The sequence below is a fragment of the Ursus americanus genome, unplaced genomic scaffold (assembly GCF_024610735.1).
Source record: "Ursus americanus isolate L20-20 unplaced genomic scaffold, mUrsAme1.1.p SCAF_96, whole genome shotgun sequence".
In the NCBI taxonomy this organism is placed as follows: Eukaryota; Metazoa; Chordata; class Mammalia; order Carnivora; family Ursidae; genus Ursus; species Ursus americanus.
This window is the reverse complement of record NW_028273678.1, coordinates 599141-617038: the sequence shown is the minus strand read 5'-3', so window position 1 is coordinate 617038 and position 17898 is coordinate 599141. Positions and strand designations below refer to the sequence as shown.

The following is a 17898-nucleotide window of genomic DNA, read 5'->3' as shown; positions in this document are numbered from 1 at the left end:
TTGGACACAACTATCTTAGAGATAACAGTACATTATTAATTTGCCTGAATAAAAATCTGTAGAAGTTGCTAGGGTAAAAATCATAATAAATAATACACACGATCTCTTATGTATATGTATATATGATCTATCTGGCTTGGCATTCTTCTTCTAGCAGTGTTGTTTGTAGCAGTGGTCCTCGAAGTGTGGCTCATGAACCGGTAGCATCACCATCACCTGAGACCTTTTAAGAAATGCAAATTCTTGAGTGCTATCTATACCTCCTAATTTCTGTCCCCTAGGAGTAAGCCTGGGAATCTACATTTCTAAAAAGCTATCCAGGGGAATTTCTCCTGCATATAAAATTTAAAAAGCAGATCTAGAAGAATACAACCATTACTCTTTTTCTTGAGTTAAATCAATCTTTTGTACTTTCAGTCATCTGCTAGCTTCTACTCTTTTACTATCAGCAGTGTATAATATTTCTTTCTGGAGGTGAAATAAACTAGCTCCTTCAAGTTACAAAGGGGTTAAAAAGAGCACTCAAACAAAGACTTTTATTAGCCTTCTGCCAAAGACTTAAATAATTCACAGTGATTTTGTTAGGTCTACTCTAGAAGCAATTTCTGCAACTCATGGCAGCATGTTTCTAAGGAAATGTATATTCACTTCAGTGGGCCTGAGGACTAGAAGAGACAACCATCCCATAATATAAAGGAAGCATTAGAGAATATTATGGTCAAATAAAAAAGGCAAATGAGAAGAATCTAGTCCTCCCTGAAACTGGCTGGGGGGATTCTGAGCATTTGGCCTCTGAAATACAGCACATATCTCTAGCCTTGAGTAGAAAGATACCTGGGAATGAAGATAAATTAAGAATGATTTTGAGGGGCACCTGGATGGCTCAGTCAGTTAAGCATCTGCCTTCGGCTCAGGTCATGGTCCCAGGGTCCTAGGATCGAGCCCCACATCGGGGGCGGGGGGGGGGGGTCCCTGCTCAGCAGGGAGTCTGCTTCTCTCTTTCCCTCTGCCCTTCCCCACCGCTCATGTGCTCTCTCTCTCTCTCTCTCTCTCTCTCGAAAAAGTAGATAAAAATCTTCAAAAAAAAAAAAAAAGAATTGGCTTTTGTAATACCTGTGTACCAGTATTTTAAGATTAATATATTCCATGTTACTATAAGATTATTTATTCTAATTACAGCCTTTGAAAAAAAACACCATCTTTTTTCCTCTTAAGATGATTCAGATTTTATAAGAATTAAGAAAAAATATGTCAAGTGTAAGTTTTCTCATACCTTGGCTAAAAAATAGAAAATACCTCTCAAGTCTTGAGAATTTAGAATCAAAATCAAAACACTCTAGAACCCTGTACTCCCTTCTGTCAAAGTTATCAGATTAAGGAAAGAAAATGTACAGAATGAAGTTAATGAGTACATGTATTGTTTAGGCACCCTTCTCAATGCAGAGGCTCTAAAAATATTGCATGCTCCTGAGGACGGAGGTAAAAGTATAGGCTAGGTAACAGACTGAAGGAAGAAACCCTAACAGAACGGACTGTAAAATCACACACACACACACACACACACACACACACACACACACACACACACGCCACAATGTTCAAATGCTCCCTATTCAGACTATAAATGCAGCGACACTCTCTGTGCATCAGTCCTTACTTGGCTCTCCTGCTCCCTGGTGCTCATAGACCGAAGCAGGCCTTGAATCTCTACTTCATGTTCCACTGCTTGTTTGTTTCGATCACTCAGCAGTTCCTGCAGCATCCTTTCCTTTCACTGTAGACGCTGGCACAGCTCCTCTGCTACCTCACTCTGCCCCGGTCCGAGTTTACAGAGCAACGTGGCACTAAGATCCTAAAACAGAAGGGACACTGTAAGTTCTGGAGGAAAGAATCCCCCCTACTACATATCAAGGAGTTTATAAGAATCTGTTATAGAAGAAAGAGCTATGAGAGTCTGGAGAACAGCTATCATGTTTTATTCACTTTTGTTTCCCCAGATCAAGTGCAGGCCTGGCACACAGAAGACTACATGCTCTGCTTAACCTATGCTCTGAAGTTGCTTCTGTCTACACCATGGTTTCTTTCCGTGGGCTTCTTGTTTTGTCTAAGTTGTGCATTTGGGCTCCTGGTGGGGATCACAAGGAATGTTTCAAATGGAGATTGGTTTCCTAGATTTTTCAGATGGGAGTGCTCCACAACCCTGATTTGCTGTCTGACCCCAAATTAAATACTCTGTGTTCAGGCTAGTAATTTACTCTGAGATGCTTAGGAAAACACGAGTAGGAGACCTTGTACAATATTGTAATTGTTCCTGTTTTCTAGGGGAGCTAAGTGAATGAGTAGAATCAGGCTGTGGAAACTGCCAGGCCCTCTGCTGTCCAGGTAGGCTCTGTCCCCTTCCTGACCTGAGACACTTACCTGTTGGAGTTTGTTTTTTTAAGATTTTATTTGAGAAAGAATGAGTGGCAGGTGAGGGAGAAGCAGACTCCCCACTGAGCAGGGAGCCGGATGGGGGCTCAATCAATCATGACCTGAGCCACCCAGGCACCCCTTCCCTGTTGGAGTTCTTGCCTCCAGCACCCAGCACTGGGAAGTTGGGTTTTGGTATGGGAAATACCAGTTACTTAACTTGAATCTGCTTCATTTAACTTTGGTAAAGTAACAAGTTCATCCCTCCATCTTTCCATACAGCTGAAGGGCTAGGGGCCTCTGGCTCTTGATAGCTCTTGATTTTGGCTCAGGTAGTGAGATCGAGGCTCCATGCTGTATGGAGTCCGCCTGGGAGTCTCCCTCTGCCCCTCCCCCTGCTCACGTGCATACTCTAAAATAAATGGATGTTTTTTAAAAATAGAGCTGAAAGGCTCATCCAAAGCATAAATAGAATGTACCTCAAAACAAGTTTGAGCCATGAACAATATACAAGATTTTCACCAAAAAAAAAAAAAAAAAAAAAAAAAGAAGAAGAAGGCTACATGCTCAACAAAAGAACACTAACAATACAGAAAAATACTTATAATGGCAACTCACATATTGTTTTCTGAAGTAGGCCCTTTCCCTATTTGCTCGGGGTACATAATAATTAATATTAGATGAAGATAAATGGATACACAATCCATGTATTTATTTTCTCCCCAGTATAACTTGTATAGGGGAAACACAAAATGATAAGCTGAGAAAGAATAATGAGCACTATATTTATGAGTATGGTGATGAAGTTCCTACTTTTCTCCTGAGGGGTTGTAGCTGGTGGTTAAAACTGTGGAACCCCAGTGCCTGGGCGGCTTACTTGCTCTGTCACTTATTAACTATGTTACTCTGCACAAGTTATTTCATTTCAGAAGTCTGTTCCTTGTCTGTCAATGAAGGATAATAACATATACCTCATAGACTTGTCAGGATTCAATGAGTTAGCATTCTTCAAGCAATTATAACAGTGCCTAACAAGTGTGAGCACCATCACTAATAAAAGTTAGCCATCATATTATAGGTGCATGTTTTAGTTCTCATTAATTCTCACATGACCTATTTGAGAAAGATAATTGTCACCTTGAGTTTAGAGGTGGAGGGAAAAAAGTCCCAGTAAAAGCCAATGACTCGCCCTGGCACAGGATGGAATTTAAGACTTGGGTCACCGGCCCCCCAGACCTAAGGAGTCCCAATCCAAGACTGAGATAATGTAATCACTGAACAAATTGCCTTTAATTAACTAAAGCCTTGCCTCCACTTCTTTGTTCCTGTCATGCAGGGATGTCTGTAACTGCTGAATGATACTTTCTTGTTCCTTCTGCCAATGGCTAAATTTGGTTTCCCTTTCTTCTTTCAGCCATTGAAGGTTTTGACAGGTGGCAGATAACTGCTCTACTTCTAGGCCTTTGGCCCTCAGGAGACTCTCCATACTCTACAGTAACAAAGAAAGCAACTGTAAGTCAAAGGACCACCCCACACTCTGTAGGATGAACAAGAAACTTGATCCGCCTTCAAATCATCTCATAAAGTATCAATTTTTTGCAAAAGTAGAAAACTTAGTATCTAATCTAACAATGCCATACTACTCTTTTCTTTGGTTTTAGAAACTCTCCTCTAATTTGTTTAGAAAAATAAATATATTATAAATGCAGTATTTTTGAGGAGGCAGGCTATGCTACAGAGGAAGTGAAGGACTTCTTTTAGAAGTGGCAGATGGTTAAATATAAAAGCTCTAAAATACATATCCAAAAATAGTCCACAGTAAATATTAATAATCAAGTGTTCTGTGACTATACAGGGATATGCATATAATATTAATGAGAAAACAACAGTGTAACAGCTGTACCCTGACAATGCTTCTGTAAAAGTATATAGATATTGACAAAGATTAGAAACAAATCAGAAAGTAGGTCTAGAAATCCATATTCACTATAAAGTCCACAGCAGAAGTACTAGCTCTTCTCACTTCCTCATCTATAATGATGGATAACTACGTTTGCTGTTGTCATATTTTTTTCCTTATAAAGCAAATACCTTGGTTTTCAGAAAATGAGGGAAAGGGCTGATGCTTCAGGCTTAGCATCCAAGTGGGACAAGGGATATCAAGTCATGGCAGACTGTGCTCTTACCTGCATAGTAGCTTCATTAGAGGAGAGAATACCACGCAATCTCTCTAAGTCATGATCTCGCTCTCGCACGGCAAGATGAAGTTGACGCAGTTCTTTTTCTTTCTCTTCCAGAATGGAGAACTTTTCATCTATAGCCCGCTGCAAGGAAAGCAAGGATCCTAAAGCTCCTTAGGATTCACTATTGTGATCACACTTATTCAATAAAAATAGAAAGGAAGGGAAGACCAACTCCAAAAAGCAGCAAATGAAGTAGACACAAATTTCTAAGCACCTATGTGCAGAGAGTAATCCACAGTGCCGTAAATAAAATTAAGGTGCATACCTCTAGAGCAACGTCTCGGTCTTGTATTCGCTGCCGAAGTTTCTCAAGCAACATTTCCTCTGCTTCAAGGGTTTTGTCCGACTTATCTCGATATTGCAGGAGCTCCCAAAATTCCTAATGAGACCAAAAAATATTTCCCTTTATTCATTTATGCAATATACACTGAATTCCTCCACTTTGCCAAACAATGTGTTATTCAGGATATAAAACAAAATGTGATCACGCTCAAGGAAAACACAGGTCAGCAGAGATAACAGACATACACACAAATTGTTAACTATTGCACGCGGGTGTATATGTGTGTGTGTGTATACATATGAGTATGCATATACACATTATGCATATACGGGTGTGTAGGTCTGCTAGCTAGCTACTAGGGGAATACAGGATGCACTGTCTAAATCTACCTGAAGGTGTCAGTAAAGAGCTCACAAAAGAGGTTACATTTGCTCAGAGTCTTAAAGGACTGGGAGTTTCCCAAGTGAAGAGCAGGTGGGGGGGGGGGCAGTATTTCTATCAGAGAGAAAATGTATGCACAATACATGCACACTATGAAAAAACTGTATGCTCATCAGAATGTAAGGGATTCAATGTGACAAGCTTAGGGCAGGAGACCAGTCACAGTCTTCAGTGTTCCATTTTTCCCTCCAACGTTCATTTTATCACATAAGTAACTGGAAATTTCCATACAGATGTCTTCACTTACTAGACTTGAGAACAGTGGTCATATCTTCTGTCTTCCCAGCACCCAGCATACTATCGGGTTCAGAGAGGTGTTTAGTAACTACTTGCTGAATATTTATTGCTTATGTCTTTCAGGTCTCAATTTTTATTTCCTACACTTGCTGGTTAGCATTGCGGTTCATGAATTGTACTTTCTACTTATTTTGAATCCTCCTGGTTCCCATCTCTCAATGTTCTACATGTAACGGGTACTCAACACAGGTGGACTAATCTGAGATTACATGAACAGAACTTTCAGAGCTCTGTGAGCCCAGTTTCAGTTAAAATCATTACATAGACTCACCTGAAGCCGTTGCTCTTTGTGACTCAGACTGTGGTTTAGGTGCTGAATGTGTTGCTCATGGGTTCTAATCTCATTGTATTTTTCAGTCTCCAGGGTACGAAGCTGTTGGCTCTTACTATGCAATTCTCCTTGGAGCTGCAGCAAGGCTTTTCGTAATTCCTGAATTAAACAGATTCCCTTTTGCAAACAATCTAAAATTTTCACATCGTTACTAGATTGGGAGGCCTTAAAATTTTCAAGGCATACGGAATAAATTACAAAGTAGCAGAAAAGTGCCATTCTTACAGTTACTCTAGAAACAATATACACGAATCAAATAGGATAAGGGAAATTGTGGGAACGGTGAATGGCAAGAAGACGTAAATTTCATATTACATAGTTCAATACTTACTCTCTAGTTTAAAAATCATAGATCTATATAACTACTAAGCAGAACTCTGTTCCACTGTAACCATGGATAAGCTCAAGGATAGAATATTCCTATCATCCTTTTACATCTTAAAAAAAATGGATAGCATATGCTCTAACCTAATAAGATAAAGGAACCACTTAAGAATTGTTTTATTTTTTTAAAAAAGATGTGGCTAATTGTGCATGCCATTCCTTTGCCCTTGGTGGTTGTTCCCCACTATTCTGTCTTGCTAACCTTTACCTACCCTTCAAGAATAACCCCAGATAGCTCCTCCTTCATGAAGCTTTCCCTGCTTCCCTTCCTCAGCCCCTCCTGTATATTCCTACAGGACCCAAACATACCTCATTTCGGTATTTACACTAAAATTCTGTTTATGTGACTGTCTCATACTCACGACAAATAATAGGAAAGAGCTTGTGATATTGACTCTTGTATTTCCAGAACACAGCCCAGTCTCTCGCACATGGTATGAGGGCAATAAATGTCAAACAGAATTACTTAGATTAAGCAAGTGACTCAAGGATTCAACACAAACTGTCCTGATAAAAAGTTATTATCAGGGCAAAGTCAGCATCTCTGACCACAGAATGACTGCTGATTTACCTGGTTATGTCTCCAAGATGCCTCTTTCTGCTGTTCTCTTTCTTGGGCTGCAGCCTCTACAAACTGCACACATCCTTTGGCATCAGCCAGCTGGCGTTCTTTTTGACGCACTGCCCTCTGGAGTTTCTGTATTTCAAGCTGGCTGTAGAACAAAGCACTCTGAAGATCAAGCAGAGCCACCTGTTGTTGAGCTGGAGAAGTACCCTCTGAGTTCTGGAAAAAGAGTAAAAATCATAATCACAAGGAGGACAAGCGCCGAGCAGCTGAGAAGACCAACAAAATCAGAACTGTGACCGAAAAGGGCACTTCCTCAACAGAGTCTCGCCTCCTGCCCTATGTCACCCTCACATACATGAAGTTGTCCCAGCTGGCTTTGGTGCAGCATTTCTCGAAGCTTTGCCATTGTGTCATCTTGACCTTCAATCACCTGGTACAACTCCTCGGTCTGAAATGAGACAGGGAGTACCGAACACATTAGTAAACTGAAAATAAATTCCATTATCTCATCTGTACAGATTTTAGAAATACCAATTTATATTACACTACAGTTTCTCTAGACTAACATCTGCCTCTTCCAGTGTTAAGGCCCCCTTGTCATTCCAGGGTGCCCAGGTTCCTGGCATTAGCATGGGCACCTCCTAGGGAGGGGGCATTATTCTGCCCAAAACCACAACATGAAGTCAGGTGACAAGTACAGTTGGACGCCCCCTCCCCGCCCCCCAATCTTTTCTAATTTCAACAGTGCGGTCAAAGTAAACCACTACCTCAAGGCTCAATGAAGGCAAAGGCAGATCAGACTCCTAGGGCACTCCATCCATGACCCTATAATTGCCCAATAGTAGTCTGTTCGGAGAGTACTTGTTTTGCTTTGTGTTATAACAGATCTCATTATTTTTTTTAAAGATTTTATTTATTTATTTATTTATTTATTTATTTATTTATTTATTTTATTTGACAGACACAGAGAGAGAGAGAGCACAAGCAGAGGAGCAGCAGAGGGAGAGGGAGAAGCATACTCCCCGATGAGCAAGGAGCCCAATGCGGGGCTCCATCCCAGGATCTTGGGATCCTGACCTGAGCTGAGGGCAGACTCTTAACCGACTGAGCCACCCAGGCGCCCCAACAGCTCTTATTAAATCCCACATGCCATCTATCATAACTTTCTATCTTGTTTTATACAATTTCCCATAGTTACAAATACAGCAGGGATAAGAAAAGATGAAGTACAGGGAGCAATCTTACCTTGAAACGCTCCGTTCATTTTTGGGAAATTTGTCACACCACATCTGGGTGAAAAATTGATCCTTGGCATGGCCTTAGCCGATGACAATTCCCTTAACTCAAATCGCCAGGAACACACCTCCCATGAAACAAGTTGGGGCTTTTATTCCTTGCAGCCAGAAAGAACACCCCCCATGGTATCAGGAAGAGAGTGTTAGAAAGAACCTATTATAGATAGGAAATGCCCTTCACAGTGTCCCTTCATGTTACAAGGGTAAGGGAACATAAAGTGAACGTGTCGAACAGATTTTTACTGTGGTTCTTTGATTTTCTTTTTTTTTTACACCCAACATCACCAAATCATTCATTTGGAATCAGAATTCAAAGAACACGTGACAGTTGAGAAATGTATGTTTATTCTGATCCAGTTGTACAATGAATCTAGCTCAAATTACCAAATAAATGTTACATTATTTCTTCAGGACTGGGGCTTTTCGATGACTTCAAATTTAGGATCTTCAGATTTGAAGTCCGGGCACGTATTCATGTCTGCTCCCCCATACATTTGCTTAAACTTGAAGAGCTCCCTCTCTAGGTCTTGCTGGAGCTCTGGGCCAGTATCAGCGTGTCCTCCAGAAGCTTCGTTCTGTAGTCTCTAACCGTGTCCACAAAGAGTTTCTGTACAGGATCAAGCTCCTTATCAGATGCCACTGCTGGAACACCAGTGTTGCTCCTCAAATGCACTGAGCCTGCAGACCGAATGAGAGAAGAGAACCTGAAGAGCCTCTGAAAAATCAGGGAGATTGTCTTCCTTGCACTCAGTCCGCAGAGGCCAGAGCTTCCGCTGCTCCCACAATTCTGCTTCCGGCCCTGGCTCAGCCCTCACCCGCCTTCCCAGGATCTCAAGGCGTTACCGATTTTTTTTCTTTATAGAGATCAGCCTACATGTTTCTAAAGATTAAAAACCCGGGAGAGTAGAGATAACATCTGAAGTAGTTCTCTACTCATCATATTAACAAATTAGAAAACCGGTGGTTTAAATCAACGAAGAGCATTTGTTACCTCACAGTCCTATGGCTCAGGAGTCTGGAATGACGAGGCTGGGTTCTCTGCTCACAGAATTGGTCAGTATGTCATCCCCACACGAAACGGTCTGATAGTGACCTTGTTGTGGTTCTCTCTCCCAGGAGGGGCTGCCCTCACCATCTCACTCCTCTGGGATCCTCTTCCCTGACCCTGATTTGTGTCTGTCATGATGCTTTCAGTTTACCCAGGTGGCTTAGGAGGAAGGCTAGAACTGTGGAGCCCAGAACTGATCTCTGCTGTCTCTTCTCCAGGGGCAGAATAAATGACAGAGGTCTTCATAAAGAAATGACTCCCATGAGGGCTGACATCCCCCAGCAATTGGAGCCGAGGAGGAAACGCCCTAAAAACCCAAGTCATGGAAGCAGGATCCACATCAGGTAGGAGCCCTTCCTGGAAATGTCCCCTTTCTCCGTTGAAAGCCACCTTGGATGAGGGACTTGGTCTGCTCAAACTGGAGTCAGTCTTGTGAGCACTGGGGCGTCAGAATCTCCATCCTAGGCTCTTTGTTTGAAATAGGCTTTTTTTCATACGTGAGAATCTCCTTGGAGTTTTTGTCTGAAATGCCGCTACTTTGCCTTATTCCCAGGGGATTCTAACAAGCACCACAGTGACTCTGATGTAGGTGTCCTTTAGCTCTGCAGCAGGTGCCCAGGGACTGGAGCCCTGTCTGCTACATGATATCCCAGTTCACATCTAACTTTCCAGTGGCTAATGCTGGCTTTCCTAATTTATAGTATACATTTTCTATCATACAGGAGATACATATGCTCAAAGAGAGAATTAAATGATCCAGTAAAGCGTATGTGACCTGTGGTGAAGCTGCTATCGGACTCTTGGACAGCTTCTCTGAAGGCTGTGCTTTTATTGCTTCAGCACAGACCCGGGATAGGGTTGGAATGGAAATATGGTTCGGACTGGAGATCAGTAAAAGTTCGTCATTCCTGGTAACTGCTATTTATCCACTTGACAAGTATTTACTGAATGTTTCACCTGGCAGGCTGTCATGGAGGCACTGGGGACATGGCTGAGCAAGGCAGACCGATGCCAGCTCTCAGGAAAATGAATGTTGGCACAGGAGTCAGATATCTGATCAATAATCACGTAAGTGCATTTTATTTGTGATCATGATGAGTGTTACGTAATACACTTGTGTTCTGTGATCCTGGTCTATTAGCCAGTGATTTAAAAGTGAATAAAAGGAAGAGAACTATATCGCTGTGAGAAAAGATTTGTCCCCAAATAGGCCTTCTGGTGTTTTTAACAGTGGAAATGCTTACGTTTAATCCAAGGTCTCCTGAAAATTACTTATGCATTTTTAAGCGGAACTTTTAATTTCAGTGTCCCCCGAAATTCTGTTGTGGGTTTCTGGAGGGTGCGTTAGGTGCCTCGACAGGGAAGCTTGCAGCCAAGGCCATTGTGGGGGCTCTGCTGCCATCAAGTGATGAAGGTGTTTGGGGCAATGTCTTAATCTCCCCGGGCCTCAGTTTCCTCATCTGTAAGATAAGGTTGTTATTCAAATTCTCCAAAGTCACCTCCTGCTCAGATTCTGTGAGTGCATGAGGAACTGAGGTGCCTGTTAAACAGCCCTGGGGACTGCAGCTGAGACCTGACTTGGTCTCTTCTCTGCGTGTCTCCTGCAGGAGACTGAGCTGAGGCCACACTGAAAACAGAGAACGGAGGGAGCCGATGGAAGACAGAAAAGCAGCATGTTTGGAGGATGAGAATAACCCAAAGATGGGCAAGGCAATGGTGGAGCAGGTGGTTGGCACAGGAGGTAAGAAGAAGGACAACTTGAGTTCAGAGAAATCAGGGGAGACCACGGAATGCATACAGCAGCTTCCGACTCTGAAAGGAGGTGCCTGAGCTGAGGAACGAGGACTAAGAGAGTAACTTAGGCCACAGTGAACCTGTGAACCTGCCGACGAGCCCCACAGGATGGAGCGGGCTTGGTTTGAACTGCTGGGAAGCACCAATTCCAAGAGGAGGAGGATGTGACCATGAGGCTCTGCCCCAGACACCTAGCCTCGACCTTGGAGCTGCCCTCATGGTCGATGTCCTCCACGTAAGTGTGGGCTTAGAGGGATCAATGATGTTTGGATAAGGGTTGGAAATGTCCATTCTCACTGCAGATAGTTCTGCCCTAAGGTCAGGGAGGCCCAGGGTAGGGGATTATTGCATCTGAAGCCACATGATATTAATAATATTCTTAATAATGCTGCCTGGGGGGTCATGAATGGAAAGGGTCAAGGATCTACTCAGAAAGTGAAGGTTTAGGGAATATAATATTTGAGTGGAATCAAGTGTAGTGTAGTGGGAGAAAAGTTATTGCATTTAACAGCACCTGATGACTTCCGGGGAAACAAAGCTGACGCTAATCATGGCTCTAGATGCCAAATAACAAAGCAAACCACTTTCTTGCATTGGTCGTAGAGAAACAGGAAGCCCTTAATGCACATAACATGCTGGAAAGTTGCTCTGCCAGGAGGGTCATGCAATAAAACAGATGACCTGGCCGCTGGCAGAAGAAAGGGCTGGGCTGAGTTTGTGACAGTATCCCTTAGGTGGTGGAGAAAAAGGGTTGGGGCTTTTGAAGTTACAAGTGAGCTGGCTCATAGTAACATTACACCATCTTGAGAAAACATATCTAGCAAAATTTTGGATTCGATGGACACTAAAAATTTAGTCCACGATCTGCAATAATTCTTTTTTTTAATGCAATGATTATTTTAATTTTTGTACTTTGTTATTTGATTACTGTCGAAGTTGAATATTTTCTCATAAGTTAATTTTCTTAAATACTTTTTATGTGACAGTCTGTCTAAGATTTGAAATACGTAATTGACACGGTATACTTCAGTTCCTTAGGGCAATGAGAAAACCATAGTAGCCTTGTGTATTGGTTGGTTATTGATTTATAAAACTGTACTAGTTTTCAACATGAAATTATGGGGATATTGACTAGTCCAGAAGCCTTGTTAACCATATACTATAAAGGAAGTTGAAGAAAAACATGCTAAGGTGAAAATGCATACAATGTTCCCCCCAAATTAAAAATTCCCAAATACGAATATGCTTTAAATGCAAAGAGTCAAGGCCTACTGTTGGAAGCTGTTCACTGGTACTGAAGAAGGTCATCAATTCACTCTACTTCTTTGTATCTAGTTAATTTTCTCCTCTGGGAAACAAACTGAGGGCTTCAGAGGAGAAGGGGTGGGGGAATGGGATAGGCTGGTGATGGGTATGAAGGAGGGCACGTATTGCATAGTGCGCTGGGTGTTATACGCAAGTAATGAATCATGGAACTTTACATCAAAAACTAGGGATGTACTGTATTGTGACTAACATAATATAATAAAAAAATTATTAAAAAAAAAGAAAATACGGTAGGAATAGAGACTGGATTAGCTAGGTAAGGATAAGTACAAGTTACCTCTTGGTGTATCCAGAATTGTTGACGGTTCCCTCTGGGCATATTAGATGATGGTACAGAATGGTGAAACAAACTTCAAATTCTGCCTGTTACTTGGGCATAGATTTCTGATGTTTCCCATAAGGACAGATTGATTTCAGGAGAGCCTCAATTGAGAATGTCTGGGGAAGGCACCTAAAACAATCAGATTAAAATAATAAGTGAGTAGGTTGAAGTTGAGCACTGCAATCGTTCTTTCACAGATTATCCACTATTGGCTTGAGCCAAAAATGACTTTTCCATTCTTAGAAAACCAAAGGGCACGTGGGTGGCTCATTCAGTTAAGCGTCTGACTCTTGGTTTCAGCTCGGGTCATGATCTCATGGTAGTGAGGTCAAGACCCGAGTTGGGCTCCACGCTCAGCCCAGGGTCTGCCTCAGATTCTTGCTCCCTCTCGGAGTCTGCCCCTCTGTTCTCCCAGCTCGCACTACTCATTCTAAAATAAATAGAATCTTTTAAAAATTAATGATGCTCACAAATAATGAGATTTAAACACATCCTACAATGACTTTGATGAATAACAAGTCAAGCAGCTTTTTGTTTTTTTTAAACAGAGAGCAGAACTGTAATTCAGGATGTCAGTGGAAGAGGCGAGTAACGTCCTATCCTCTCAAAATCCAAAAGTAAACAGGTAAAAGAAGGAATGTATAGAACTATATGTGATGTACACAATGATTGGTTGGTTATAAATAAATTGAAATAAATCTGTGTTTATATTGACTCTTGAGCCCTGTCAAATAGGCAGAGCATTGGGAAACAAAAACTGGACCGAAAGTCATTTGCGTACTTAGACTTTGGAAAACCATTAGACAAACATGAATCAAACACATATAAAGCTGTTTGTGTGCCACATTTTAGGCCATCAAGGCTGAAATTTAGGAGAGACACCTAATACTGAATGAATGCTTTGGTTTTTTTGAGACATGTCACCTGAGCCACTGGGAATTTGAACTTGTGAGTCACAAAGGTGAGCAAGCTTTGCCTGATAGGATGTTAAGTTCAAAGCCTAAAGAGGTAACTTAAATATGCTACACACACCACTCACGATTTAAACCAAAGATCTTTCTCTCTTCCTTGGGGGAATGAAGCTGACGCAAAGGACTACAGCTTCTGTTGCAGAATCAGGACCTGATGCTTACAGACTCATGGGAGTGGACACCTACTTCAGATTTGAAGTAGGAGCCATTGTCTCCAATGGTAACTCAGTCACACAACGGAGTCACACACAGCCCTCAGTCTGCCACTATTAATTGTTTTAATGCTGTTGGTGTCATTTTATAATAGATCACATCAGAAAGAAGACGAATCAGATTTGGGCACCATTCATGGTATTTGATGGATATATCATTGCATACCGTCCCAAGGCTTCTGGTAGTACATAATGCTGGCAGTAGATTATTCAAGACTAAGTAAAATAATAAGAGAAAACATTGGCCCTTAAATTTCTCAACTGTGGTATCGCATCTAAACACAAGATAGATTAGCAGCCATACCAACTGAGTGGTTACTCTTAAGGAAAGTTTATTAATGAACATACAAAGCATTTCACATGCATTGGTCCACAAGACTCTTTGTAGAGCTATTTACCATTTCTTTGGGCTGCTGAGAAAACTCCAAGTGAATGGAATAAGATTCTTGTCACCTGGCAAATACCTAAGTCTCCAAAGATATGGTCACTGGCAGATCTAGCTTGACTCTGAAAAGCATTTGTTTGTATCAAGAGAAAACATCTACATATAGACTGGGGATGGGTAGTAAGGAGGGTACGTATTGCATGGTGCACTGGGTGTTATACGCAACTAACGTATCGTCGAACTTTACATCGGAAACCGGGGATGTACTGTATGGTGACTACATAATATAATAAAAAAACATTAAAAAAAATCTACATATAAAACTCAGATGTGTTTTATGTGATCGCAATGCCTAACTGAAATGTGAAAAGTGATACCATTGATAATAGCATGAAGCCTGAAATACTGAGGGATAGATCTGAGTGAAAATCACAAAATATTTCACAGAGAAATGAATGAAGCCATAGAAAATGAAGAGAAATTCTTATTCATGGGTCCCAAGCTTCAATACTGTTCAAACATCAATTTCCCCCATCTGATATATATATACATTCAATTGAATCACTCTCAAAATCTCAGCCTGTATCCTTGGTAGAAAGTGACGAGTTGATTTTAAAATTCATAGAAAACTGTAAATGACCTAGTGTGGCCAAAACACGTGTGAAACAAAGAACCAAGTTTGAGGGCTAGCTGTACCTAATTTGAAGAACTATTCTGAAGTTATAGTAATCGAAACAGATTGGTATTGGCATATGACAGGTAAGCAGATCAATAAAATGGATTACGGATTCCAAATGGAAACTAATACCTATACGGAGAAGAGGTTTTTGATAAATGTGAGAAGCAAAGCATTGTAAGAAGTATAATCTATTGGAGGTCCTGGTGGCTCAGTTGGTAAAGTGTCCAACTCTTGATTTTGGCTCAGGTCATGATCTCAGGGTCCTGGGATCTAGCCCTGCATCAGGCTCCATGTTCAGCAGGGGGTCAGCTTGGGATTCTCTCTCTCTCTCCCTCTGCCCCTCCCTCCCCAAAATAAATAAATAAATCTTTTAAAAATGTATAATCTTTCAGTAAGTGGTCAATTGTAATCTTTTCAGCACATGAATATGGATATGACCTATGTATATGCATGTGAAAATCAATACATAAAATTGGATCCATAACTTACACCATGCAGAAATTAGCCTAAAATAGAGTATGGGCCTAAATAGAAACCTTAAAATGTTAAGACTTTTCGAAGAAAACGTAGTAGAACAGTCTTTAGGAGCACCTGGGTGACACAGTTGGTGGCTCATCTGACTCATGATTTTGACTCAGGTCCTGAGCTCATGGGTGGTGGGATCAGGCCCAGCGTTGGCCATGCACTCAGTGGGGAGTCTGCTTCAATTTCTTTCCCTCTTTCCCTCTCCCTACTTGCTCTCTCTCTGTCACTTTCTCGCAAATTAAATAAATAAATATATAATTTTAAAAAGATTTTGTTTATTTGAGAAAGACAGAACACAAGCAGAGAGGCAGGCAGAGGGAGAGGGAGAAGCAGACTTTCTGCTGAGCAGGAAGCCTGACAGGGGGCTCAATCCCAGGACCCTGGGATCATGACCTCAGCTAAAGGCAGATGAGTAACCAACCGAGCCACCCAGGCACCCCAATAAATAAATCTTTAAAAAAGTGTTTAGAACCTAAAGTTGGACAATGATTTCTTTCTTTTTTTTTTTTTTTTTACGATTTTATTTATTTATTTGACAGAGTGAGAGAGCACAAGCAGGGGAGCAGCAGAGGGAGAGGGAGAAGCAGGCTCTCCGCTGGGCAAAGAGCCCAATGTGGGGCTAGATCCCAGGACCCTGGCATCACAACACTTAACCGACTATGCCACCCAGGTGCCCCCGGATAATGGTTTCTTAGATATGATACCAAAATTGTGATTAATGAAAGAACATATTTGGACTACATCAAAATTGAAAACTTCTGCTCTTCAGAAGACATTGGTGAGAGAATGCAAAATCAAGGGAAAACATAGAAGGAGAATATATTTATAAATTACATATCTGGTGAAGATCTCCTAATAGAACCGTTGAAAGAACTCTCAAAAGTTAAGAAGAAGACAAACAATCCAATTGAAAAATGGGTAAAAGAAAAGTGCCTGGGTGGCTCAGTTGGTGAAGCAGCTGCCTTTGGCTCAGGTCATGATCTCAGGGTCCTGGGATCTAGCCCCTACCCCCTCTGTCAGTCTCCCCACTGAGCAGGGAATGTGCTTCTCCCTCCCCCTCTGCCCTCCCCACCCCACCTCCACACCGCCCCCGCTCTTGCTCTCTGTCTATTTCAAATAAATAAATAAAACCTTTAAAAAAATAAAATAAAATGATAACATGGGTAAAAGATTTGTGAACAGCTCAGCAAAGCATATATACGGAAGGCATATAAGGACATGCCAAGATCTACATCATTACTTTAGGAAAATGCAAATTGAAACCACTATCTGCCAATTAAAATGGCAAAAATGAAAAGAATCTCCATTCCAAGTATTGGCAAGGATGTGTAGGAGCTAGAATTCTCGTACACTGCTGACGGGCATGTTAAATTCTACAACTACTCTAGAAAATAGTTTGGAAATTCTGTTTTGTTTTTAAGATTGATTGATTTGAATGAGAGAGAGAAAGTGAGTGGGGGAGCAGTAGAGGGAGAAGGAGAGGGACAGAATATCAAGCAGACTCCCTGCTGAGCATGGAGACCTACTTGGGGCTGGATCTCACCACCAATGAGATCATGACCTGAGCCGGAATTAATGTCAGACACTTAACCGACATAAATATATCAAAGTGAAAGAACAGCGATTCAAAAATATACCCACATATGCACAGCTATTTGATTTTGTATACGTGTGTGTGTATATGTTAATATTCTTTACTGGGGAAGTGGAAGACTTTTCTGTTAAAGGTAATAGAGCAAAAGATGATTTGTTTTTTAAAAAGTAAATATTAACAAACACTTCCCACTACTTATTGAAATTAATTGGAGATATGAAAGCAAGAATTCCAAAGCCTATAAAAGAAAAATAGGAAGTATTTTCATAATATTGGCATAGACAAATATTTCTAAAACAGGACACGATAGGACTCACCATAAAAAATTCAATTAAATTGTTGTTCATGAAAACTAAAGGCTTCTGTATACCGTAAGACATTCTTCAAAAATGAAAAGGCCATCTATAGACCAGGAATGATTATTTTCAATACATATATCTGACAAAACAGTCATCCAAAATATATCAAGAACTCTAACAATTCACAAAGAAAATGAGAAACAACCTAGTATATTAATGAGCAGAAATATTTTAAAAACCCCATCCCAAAAGAAGACATCCAAATGATAATAAGCATATGAAAACCCAATGGGGTATCTGCTAGATTGGTTGCCTTTTTTTTTTTTTTAAGTGGACCCCAACACAGGGCTCCAATTCATGACCCTGAGATCAAGACCTAAGCTGAGGTCTAGAGTTGGATGGTTTCCCCCGAAATGGTTTCTAATGCTGCCTCCTCTCTTCACATGTGGCCTTGGGAAGCTTTGTACTATTTCTCAGATTTTTTTTTTTTCT

The 17898-nt window shown here is 41.1% G+C and overlaps 1 protein-coding gene and 1 pseudogene across 1 annotated transcript in view; both read right to left on the bottom strand.

Annotated features, from left to right (window-relative positions):
• Positions 1-12838, bottom strand: part of LOC123802701 (myomegalin) — a 66571-nt gene extending 53733 nt beyond the window's left edge. The window contains 8 exon segments of the mRNA XM_087860571.1: positions 1658-1852; positions 3719-3898; positions 4596-4733; positions 4918-5031; positions 5945-6103; positions 6960-7172; positions 7312-7404; positions 12697-12838. Coding sequence (XP_087716697.1) covers positions 1658-1852; positions 3719-3898; positions 4596-4733; positions 4918-5031; positions 5945-6103; positions 6960-7172; positions 7312-7404; positions 12697-12738 — 1134 coding nt within the window. The 5' untranslated portion in view covers positions 12739-12838.
• Positions 8579-17898, bottom strand: part of LOC123803447 (notch homolog 2 N-terminal-like protein A) — a 75442-nt pseudogene continuing 66122 nt past the window's right edge.